Here is an 11,646-nt window from a genome sequence, read left to right as displayed (position 1 = left end):
AGGCGAAACGAGGTGAAACAATTGGTGGCGATAGCGCAAAGTGTGGTTGCACTATTACTATCACATATGGTCTCTCGTGTGCTTGTGCTATTGCTAAAAAAGTAAGATTAGGTGAGCCAATAACAATTAATGAAATCACTCCTCATTGGAAGAGACTCACTTTTGATGATGATGGTTGTGTCGAAGAAGATTCGAATATCTCTATTATTTTTGAATTGGAGGCGATACAAGAGAGGTTTTCGAAGGTCGATGACAACACGAAATTATACATCAAAGAACAATTGCGGAGGATTGAATTTCCCGAAACAACCGACATGAAACCGCCGTCTCAACCCGTTAAGACAAAGGGTGCTCCGAAGAAAGTGAAGTCTACGGAAAATGACAACTCGACAAGATGATCTCCTTCATATTGTGAGCACGTCGACAAACGCTTTCCCGACTCACCTACTCCGAAATTGCAAAAATCTCAAAAGAGTTCAAACAAGGGAGCTCGAATAAGCAAACCGCCTTCGACACCTATTCCACCACAAGTTCCGCAAGTTTCGACTCCGATTCCAACACCTATTGATCCAAAAGTTCCGATTCCAACACCTATTGCTCCATCAATCGAAGAGGTACAAATTGCTCAAAAAATTCCATTCATTGACGAGATGCCAGTTTTTAAGCATAAATACATCGACCAGATCGTCAATGTGGCGGGGACGGTAATTACGGATTTCGGGCCGTATCGGCTTTGCTTGGTAAGGGAGAGGAGGCCCATGAGTTTGTCCGTCATGATCGTATTGAAGAGTTGGTGAACCATAAAGACTCGTACACGCGGGTATTTAGAGGCGAAAACAAATTTGAAACGGTAAATGAAGCTCTTGTCCCTTAGGGGGTGCCTACACACCAGTTTCACATTGGATGAGATTCCCGGAAATGGGACTTCTTATTGCATGCACATATGACATGGCATGCATTGACTTGACGCGTTATGGTTTTCGGAAATCTTTTTTTCGCTCCGCACCGCACCTCTTCCAAATCCAATTGATCATATTATATGTGTTGGATGGCTCGCCAAATCTTGTCATTTTGTACAAGTTTACTTAAAACCGGGATGTCCCATACCACTTACGTCACCGGAATGGAATCTTCATCATACCGAACTTGTCGAGACGTGGCCGAATGTATTTGTTGATAGGATGCATGAATTCAAAAGATTGAAGAATATCGATAAAATCTAGAATGCGGAAAATTCAAAATTGAAATCACCAATAGATTTAGCCGGCGACAGTTCTTTTCATGTATTTATCTAGTTTCAAAGTGTAATATATGCACTCTATAACATTGCAATATAATCCTTTTTTGTGTGTTTGTGTCTATGTGTTTTAAATTATTTACGTTTTGTGTTTCTTAAATTTCTTACCATAACTGCTGCTTACTGCTTTATGTTCTGCTAAAAAAATAGCAGGGAAACTTCCGTAGATGCGTCTACGGAAGGGTGTTACATTGAAAATTATAGGTCTTTACCGTAGATGCATCTACGGAAAGGAAACATTTATCCCCCTTCCGTGGATATATCTACGGAACATTCTGTGACAAACATTGTGTGATCCATAGTCTCCAAAGGCTTCTATAAATTTGGGTTTCTAGGTTTACATTACACACAAGCACAAATCCTAAACACAAACACAAAAATGTCTCGCATTAGGCCAGATGGATGTCACCGAATATCAATGAAGCGTCCCAATCCTGAACCAGAATACCACATAAGGGATGGGCATGTCATTTTCTCTCCCGTCAAACCTCCCGTGCCGGTGAAGTTTTGGAATATCCATTCCTTCGACCAACTCAAGAGGACTATCATGTCTTTTTTAGATGGGGAGTACAAACCCGGAGAAGAAATCAAAAGGATACAGAGGCTTAGAACAAGGACCTCGTTTGAAACCGGAAAAACAAAACGTTGGTGGGATGAAGTAAAATACGACATTGATTCCATTCAAATGATGCATGGAACAGATGACATTGTCTTAACCGTTGTAATTTCTTAGATCTCTTAGTTTTCTTAATTTTTTCTGTAATGTCGATTAATCAATGAATCAATACAATGTCTTTTATAGTTAAAATGCTTCTGCTCTGGTTTTCTGGGTTTGGACTGATTCTGTAGCTGCATCTACGGAAGTCTCCCGTAGATGCATCTACGGAACAAAACAACGTTAAACAAAAAAAAATTGTTTCCGAAGATGCATCTACGAAAACACGAAGACAAAATAGTCAATTCGATGGTGCGTAAGAAGGATGTGAGATTGATTGAGAAATTCTAGAGTTTCAAATATATGATTTAAAGACATCATTTGAAAAAAATATTTGTTTAAATTTCCCTACAACATAAATCTATCAATATTAGACTCCTGTAACACCCTAATATTAGGCTTGTGAGTATTTCATAGATATAAAAAACAAAATCTGGAAAATATCTTACAGTAGTACTATTCAAGAAAATCCCAACGGTCGTATTGGCTATCCTAAAATTATGTCGTAACCGTTGGATCATCAATCCTGTTTTCGCCGTTGTTGCCAGAGTAAAATAGGATCAAGATCCTCTCCATTTTTCTATCTCTCCATTTACTCCATTATTATAGTTTTATGTGTAAACAACACGCATATCAAAGACATGTGACATATATTTAATGATTATTTAATTTTATACACCTAAAACTATAGTAATGAAATTTTCCATTTCTTTTAGGAAATGGAGAGGATCCATACCCAGTAAAATAATGCCTTTTTTCACCGTGAGAATCTTTGCGAGACAACAACCCTGACACATTCATTATCTTCCATTTCTAGAGAGAGAAAAAAACACTTGAAACTTTGTTTTTTGAATTGTCTTTTTGAAGTGAAAAACTGTAAATGTTTTTACCTTACATTACACTTCCTGTCTTGTCCTTTGTACTCAAGTGTCAAGAAGCTCGTTTACTTCTTAGCTCAGTTTTTTTTTTTTTATACTTTTCCAATCTTGATCATCACATTTCAATCTAGGTGGAAGATTCTTCTTCTTTTTTTTTCTTAACATTTGAGAATATGTGTCTTTTTCTCTATTAAGAAGCATAAACCATTTATGAATTTTTTCTGATTTTGAGAAAACTGCTTTCAAGATCACAATCTTTTGTCTTCATTCATTATTCTAGAACCATTCCATGTACAACTTGTATATTCTATAACCCCAGAGAGAGAAAGAACCGTCAAGTTTGAAGATTAAGCCAAACTCAGTTACTGATTCTTTAAGGTTAGTTGCTCTTTTTTGTTCTTTGCTTTGATGATTCATTTTACGTACACAAGTTTACAACTGTGGATAGAGACTTGTGTCTTTCTTTAGAAGGAAAGCCTTTCCCTTTCCCATATTTATGAGGACAAACTTGGAAAATCACAGCTAACAGTTGATATAGATCAGACTCAAAACCATGCTCACATTGCTTTCTGCTACCATAATTTCATATATGGTTGAAAAGTAAAGTTAGAGTTTTCTCATCTGAATTCACCAATTTACCCCTACAAAGACTTCAAAATTACCAATTTTAAGGGTATTTTTGGTTTTTGACCAAAATATCTGCCAACTGATTCTTTATTAGATTGCATTATTGATAGTTAATTAATCTTTAAATTTTGTAATGCATGTGATATATGATATGGTATTATACTATATGGTTGTAATATTTTAGGGGCATTAAATGGTTAGTGGCTAAAGTAAGAGAAAATACTAGTGGGACATGTTTAGGTACTTAAGATTTGTTGGCCAAGTCAAGTTTTAAGTAAACCAGCTTTGTGTGAATTGAAATGATTATTATATGATAGAAGATTGTGGAAATTTGTTAGGCCATTTGTTTTTTTGTGCTTCACAATTTTTCTATTGGAATCTTAATTTATAATTTAACATTTTTTATGTTATGATTGCGATTGGCAACTGCTCCATATAGACTTTATGTCAATTATTATCAATTTTTTTTCTATATGCAAATTGTCATCTTTGATCATTTCTTTGATTTTAAGACTTGGTTTTCTTGCTGTTTGATTTGTTGTGGCAGTTTCTTTGAGATTATAATCATCAATTATGGAGGAAGATGGTGCTGATGCAAGTTGTTCAATAGAAGATTGGTTGTTACATGTAGAGGAACTTGTTCCTATAGCTCTTGATAAAGCAGAAGAGGTTAAGGTTAAGGTTAAGGTTAAAGGTTTTTCTGGTAGATGGAAGATGATCATATCTAGATTAGAACAGATTCCGTTGATGTTATCGAATTTATCGAGTCATCCGTGTTTTTCGAAGAATGCTCTTTGCAAGGAGCAGTTGCAGGCTGTGTCGAGTTTGCTCAGAGACGTGATTGATTCGGCTGAGTTGTGTTTGAAGGAGAAATATGAAGGTAAGCTTCAGATGCAGAGTGATCTGGACGCGTTGATTGGGAGAATGGATTTGAATTTACGAGATTGTGGACTTTTGATCAAAACTGGTATGCTTGGCGAGGCTACTGCGTCGTCCGTGTCTGGTTCTGTGGAACAATCAGATGCTGCAGCACATAATAACATAAGGGAGTTACTCGCGCGGCTTCAGATCGGTCATTTGGAATCGAAGCACAAAGCTTTGGATTGTGTTGTTGAGGTTATGAAAGAAGATGAAAAGAATGTTTTGGATGTTTTGAGCAGGAGCAACATTTCTGCATTGGTTCAATTGCTTACAGCATCATCAACTAGGATAAGGGAGAAAACAGTTACTGTTATATGCTCGCTCGTCGAATCAGGTAGCTGCGAGGATTGGCTAGTTTCCGAAGGGGTTCTTCCGCCTCTTATAAGACTCGTCGAATCAGGCAGTCCTGTAGGTAGAGAAAAGGCCGCGATATCGCTGCAGAGGCTATCAATGTCGGCTGATACGTCACGTGAAATAGTTGGACACGGAGGCATTTGTCCGTTGATCGAGCTTTGTCGAACCGGAGATTCTGTTTCTCAGGCTGCTGCAGCTTGTACATTAAAGAACATATCAGCAGTTCCTGAGGTGAGACAAGTTTTAGCCGAGGAAGGGATTGTTAAGGTTATGATCAATCTGTTAGCCTCTGGAATGTTGTTAGGCTCCAAAGAATATGCAGCAGAATGTTTGCAGAATCTCACTGCAAGCAACGAAAGCCTAAAGAGATCTGTCGTATCCGAAGGCGGTGTTAGGACTCTTTTAGCCTATCTCGACGGTCCACTTCCTCAAGAATCCGCTGTCGGGGCGTTGAGAAATTTAATCGGATCGGTTTCCGAGGAAACACTGGTTTCGTTAGGACTACTTCCGCGTTTGGTCCACGTCCTAAAATCCGGATCCTCGGGAGCGCAACAGGCCGCTGCATCAGCAATCTGCAGAGTTAGCAGCTCGACCGAGATGAAGAAATCGGTCGGCGAATCCGGCTGCATTCCTCTCCTTGTAAAGATGCTTGAAGCTAAACCAAACAGTGCAAGAGAAGTTGCTGCACAAGCATTATCATGCTTGATGACAGTGTCTTATAACAGAAGAGAAGTTAAAAAAGATGATAAAAGTGTGCCTAATTTGGTTCAGTTGCTTGATCCTAGTCCACAAAACAATGCAAAAAAATATGCAGTTCTTTGCCTAGGATTGATTTCTTCAAGTAAGAAATGTAAGAAGCTAATGATCTCTTATGGTGCTATTGGATATTTGAAGAAACTTAATGAGATGGATATTCCAGGAGCTAAAAAGTTACATGAGAGATTAGAAAAAGGAAAGTTGAGAGGTTTGTTTGGAAAGAAAATAGTGTAAAAAAGTGTTGCATTTTTTTTTTATCATGATGCAAAATAGTTAAGACTGTATAAACTGTGGAATGTACAAGGTTCTATTCCATGTATTGTAATCAATGTTACATCACTATATAAAAAATATTTAGACTTTGTTTAATGTCTGCCATGTTTTTATATTTATTTGTAAAAGAACTAATTTTATATTTATTAGAAAAGTTATTCGAGTATAATTAATTTTTCATATTTCAGTATAAAACAAAAAGTTAAATTTATTCAAGGAAAATACTTATTCTTACTCATTGGTAACTTGGTAAGGGAGAAATCACCACCATTCTTTATATCCACAACCACTGATTTCTCCTAAAAAAATATCTTAATCTTAATATATATAAATGAAAGGCTGTCATGATGACAACTCTAGCCACGTGTCATCATGATAACTATTCCCTAGCCACGTGTCTCCATGATAGCTATTCTTAACAAAAAATCCTAATGTGTTATTTACTAAATTGACCCTATATTAAAAATAAATAATAATAATAACATAATAAATTGTTCCTTATTAAAAATAAATATTAATAACAATAACAAAATCCATTTTATAATCACTTTAATTATAACTAATATACTACAATTATGATAATATAAAAGTAAAAAACAAAAAAAAATTAAAATTACTACTCAACAAAAATTTAAAGAAATCAAGTAAGAATAAAACTATTTATAACTTTATTCCTATTTTTATATAAATTGTTAATTAGTGACTACATCATATATTTAATTTTATATAACTCAAAATTAAATGATGAAATATAATTTTAAAAAAAATTCATTTATATAAATTAGAATAATAATTTTTAAAATTTTAATCTTGGCATTTAATAAAATATATTTTTTATTTATATAAGTTAGTATGATAATTTTTAAAGTTCAAATTACTAATTTTTTAAAACTTTTAAACTGTTTTTGAAAATTAGTTTATCAAATAAATTTTTTTATATATCATAAGAAATATTAAAAAATATTAATAAATATCTTTTAATATTATTACTATTATATATATATATATATATATATATATATATATATATATATATATATATATATACATATATACGTCATATATTTAATTTTATATAACTCAAAATTAAATGATGAAATATAATTTTAAAAAAATTCATTTATATAAATTAGAATAATAATTTTTAAAATTTAAATTAACAAATTTATTTTTAATTTTAAAACTGTTTTTGAAAAATAATTTATCAAATACCTTTTTTAATATTTCTCTAATTTTAATAGTAATAATATATTTTGGTGTAAATTATTATAAAAATTGAATTTGTCTCAATTTTATTCTGAGGCTAAATCATATATTTAATTTTATATAATTCAAATTTTAATCTTGGCATTTAATAAAATATATTATTTATTTATATAAGTTAGTACGATAATTTTTAAAGTTCAAATTACTAATTTTTTAAAACTTTTAAACTGTTTTTGAAAATTATTTTATCAAATAATTTTTTTTATATATCATAAGAAATATTAAAAAATATTAATAAATATCTTTTAATATTATTACTATTATTACTATTATATATATATATATATATATATATATATATATATATATATATATATATATATATATATATATATATATATATATATATATATATATATATATATATATATATATTCTATTTCATAACCACCTACAACTTTTTAATTTTTAGTTTTTTTTCATCTCTTTAACTATTCATTAAAGGTGCCATAAATTACTATTTTAATGCAATATTTTATTTCTGTTTTTTTTTCGATTACTATTTTTTATTAATGGGTAAAATATCCAACGTGATATTTCTTCTTCCAACTTCTACGATAATTTCACATTTGGTGCATCCTTCTCTTTCTACTTTATCTTCCATATGCAAAAAAAAAACGGTTCCTACAACCGTTACATATCACATATCCCATAAATAACCGTAAATCTAATAACTTCATTTGCAGATCTAGATAGACTTTTTTCTTCTCAATTCCACCTATATATTTGGATTCAAATCTGTCTGCTTATCAACTTCATCCGATCTCTTCAACTTCGACAAGAGAAAAAAGTGCAAATAGGGTTTCCAAATCACTTTGCTAAGGTTTCCACCAAAACTCATATTCTCACCATCATCTTTCTTTTATTCTTCCTCTTTCTTTTTCATGCTCTTTTCTTAACAAGTTTACCTGAATTTTGTTACGGGTTGATCCCTATTCTATATTATGTGAGTTTTTTAAATTGGGTCAGTGTGTTAAGGGCTTCAAATGCAAATTTTTACCTGATTTGAATGCTCGGAAGAAAGGAGAATATATAAATTATACAGTGATAAGTGTAATGATAAATTTGTGGTTCATTAATGTTGTTTGTTTGTTATTGTTTTGGTTTTGATGAATTTTCATTTTCATTTTTTTCTAATGATCTCCACATTGGAGAGAGTGGAGGAGTCGAACCAAAATGAGAATAATTAGAACAATTGGGATTTGCAAGCATGTTGTGCAATTGATTTGTCCTATTATTTTCAATATAGTAAAGTTGATTGTCCTTTTATTTTCAATATAGTAAAGTGGATTATTGTTTCAAAACAAAATCGTCAAATTTGTCTTTTATTATTCTAATTAATTGGTATTCGAAATTTGATAATAATGCTAATAAATAAAATATTTATTTGATAAAAGTTAATATGATCTAATTAATAAAATAAAATAAATAATAGTGCTAATAAATAAAATATTTATTTAATCAATACTATATGATCTAATTAATAAAATAAAATCAATTATTGCATATTCAACTATTTGTGTATTATATAGATTTATTACATGTAAATGTTTTATATATAGAATAATGTGATTTACTAGAATGGAATTTCATAATTGGGCTTTTGAAATTTTAATAGCTACATATTTTTCACTACTGTAGTGAAAATTATTTTTTTCTCAAATTTGATATTTTTAGTATATTAACTATAAATATGCAATTGTTGTTGACATAAATACATTTATTTTAAATCTAATTTTTTTTTATTTCTATGATATTACGATTATTACAATTATATTCATTTGTACAAAAATTAATATAAATTATAAATTAATTGTTAAACTTATTATAGTTCAAGTAGTAATATTTTTATACTCTTAATGTTTTAATATATAAATGCAACCATAATAAATATTATTGTTTTTAATTAAAAAATTAAAAGTATAATTTCAAACATAAGCTAAATGGACTATAAACTAATTTTATATGCAAATATAAAAATTTAATATGAATTATTATAAAATAATGTAATTTTATTTCTAATATATCCGTGCGGAGCACGGGTGGACAATCTAGTTAAATTTAAAATCAAACTTTAAAGCATTGACAATTGCTCTTTATTAAAATATTTTTGTTGATATCTAATAGATTAAAAGTTTAAAGATAGTGTACATGTAAAACAATACTACATATACAATTAATTAAAATTATTATATTTGTCATGTTGTTATATCAGTATTTTAAAAATAAAAATGTGATTTAATGGAATATATGTATATTTCATTTTCTCATAGATTAAACATGTGCTTACCATATTTTTGAATTAACAAAAAATTAGAAATATTAGTAATATTTAAGAGTTTAAAAATTAATAACTTTAATAATTAAAGAAAATACAGTTTTCTTATTACGAACAAAACAAAAGGAAAAAGAAAACAAAATTGAATTCTTAAACTACAAGGGTTTGAGTTGACATTTATACTCTTAAATGAGTACAAAGTGAGTATTTTTTAAGCGTATAAAAGTTAAAGACAACCCGCAAAAGTTAAAGACAACCCGCTGGCCAAAAGGTCTCTTCTAAGTTTTTTTTTTTTTTTTAAATGTTACTCTCATAGAGAAATATCACATAAAAATTTAAAATTGTTTTCTGATTTCAAAGATACATATATTTTCAGATGCACCTTTTACACTAAAATCATATATATATATATATATATATATATATATATATATATATATATATATATATATATATATATATATATATATATATATATATATATATATATATATATATATATATATATATATATATATATATATATATATATATATATATATATATATATATATATATATATATATATATATATATATTTCAAATTTTATTCTAAAGATGCATTTTCAAAACAATTTTACATAACCCCTATATATTTCTCAATGTAATACGCTTTCTAATATTTATATTTCTAATACAAATATTATAAACTATTGCATATAATGGACTCAGACCCCTGCTCCTACGTTGTCTCTTGTACTACATTACCTCCCCCATTATGGCATCTACAACGTCTTTGGCCTCAGAGCCATCTAAAAAGAGTCCCCGATCAATACCTAATCTGCTCCTTCTCTGGTATCTTCTGATGAGCTGACCTAGGTGAATGTCTTGAAGAATCATGTATCATATAAAGATGTGACACCATAAAGAACTACTAAATGTAATCGCCTGCATAGCTCCAGTCGTTAGGAGCTACGGTACTCTATGCCTCATCTAGTACCAGATGATTAAGATAATCATCAAACATAACATCCATATTTCTACGTGTCATAGCGGGAGAAGCAGACATAGAAGAGTCTCTAGGAATAAACTGCATATAATTGAACTATTGCATGATGCACTCAAAAAAACAGGGATATGTCAAACGTAAACCGCAAGACAACCATTCAAAGTATAAGGTTATGTCGTTAAAGGGACGTGTCTCACGATGAGCGATGTAAGAATGAAAGTGTATGTCCTTTGACCAAGCGGTCAATATACACTTGGTATGACTCTATCGTATAATTCCTCTGAGCGGGGCAAATGCAGAAGCACGTGGCGTATCTTTATTGTATGTCGGGACATATGACCAGCCGAATATGCGTGGAAAGTGCTAGAGGATCTAAGTCTGAAAAATAGAATAGATGAATAAATAATAACGGCATTGCAAAAGTGTTATGAAAATGACACACAAACACTAAAAAATGCAGAAGTATTACTGTCAACAGTGTGGGGCTGCCTGTCACCTATTTGGTCTTCCACATACAGCCTTCGGATAACTTGGAATACATGTAGACCAAACAAGCGCCCATAGTTGTACTCATAGATTCACTCCAAATCATCGAAGTATTGCAGGCAGATGACATCCACTGGACATCATAAAATTATTATAAAATACTAGCAACAAATTAAAGTTGCATGTCATAAAATTGTATTAGCATTAAAATAACCAAAAAGTGAAACATTCTAAATTAGTTAATTTCATGGTTCCCTAAAATAGTAAATGTTTAGAGACTAAAATTACACCTTCTAAGTTAATATTTATCAAAATTATTAAAATTGTAATAATTAATATTTGATTAGTGGGTCAATGAGTCTTTTAGGTTTGGGTTAGGTTTTACCTGAAACCCGATTTTTTAAATGGATTTTTTAGTTTCGAAACCCATATCCACCCAATTACTCAACCCAATCCACTTTTGTGAATTTTTTTGAATAGATTTGACCGAATTTTGTAGGTTGACCCAACCCATGTACTCCCCTACCCGTCACATTGAGTTGAAAACCAACAATAACAATCCTCATACATGTTCTCACCCATTTTGGGGTGAGAAGTTACCAAATCATGTCTAGCCAAATAACAAAACTGCAAGTAAAACACTCAACATGAATATCGTCTATTTATAATACACTCCATGTCTTTCAAATACTATATTTAGCAGAATTTCAATTAAAATTATATACTCCTATTAATTTACATTAATTTTTTATAATATCCAACCATAAAAGAAGAGTATAAAGTAAAAATGTATTAAAATGATTTGAA

The 11,646-nt window shown here is 30.5% G+C and overlaps 1 protein-coding gene across 2 annotated transcripts; it reads left to right on the top strand.

Annotated features, from left to right (window-relative positions):
• The first annotated feature begins 3,075 nt into the window (after positions 1 to 3,075).
• LOC131609560 (protein CELLULOSE SYNTHASE INTERACTIVE 3-like) lies at positions 3,076 to 5,917 on the top strand. Of its 2 annotated transcripts, none has more exons than XM_058881276.1 (2): positions 3,076 to 3,268; positions 4,065 to 5,917. In XM_058881276.1, the coding sequence occupies exon 2, from the start codon at positions 4,091 to 4,093 to the stop codon at positions 5,780 to 5,782; it is 1,692 nt and encodes a 563-aa protein (XP_058737259.1). In that variant the 5' UTR covers positions 3,076 to 3,268; positions 4,065 to 4,090; the 3' UTR covers positions 5,783 to 5,917. The 2 variants fall into 2 exon arrangements, with proteins under 2 accessions (XP_058737259.1, XP_058737260.1); XM_058881277.1 differs by lacking the exon at positions 3,076 to 3,268 and adding an exon at positions 3,638 to 3,757.
• Positions 5,918 to 11,646: the final 5,729 nt, after the last annotated feature.

The sequence above is a fragment of the Vicia villosa genome, linkage group LG6 (assembly GCF_029867415.1).
Source record: "Vicia villosa cultivar HV-30 ecotype Madison, WI linkage group LG6, Vvil1.0, whole genome shotgun sequence".
In the NCBI taxonomy this organism is placed as follows: Eukaryota; Viridiplantae; Streptophyta; class Magnoliopsida; order Fabales; family Fabaceae; genus Vicia; species Vicia villosa.
This window is presented reverse-complemented; position numbering and strand designations above follow the sequence as displayed.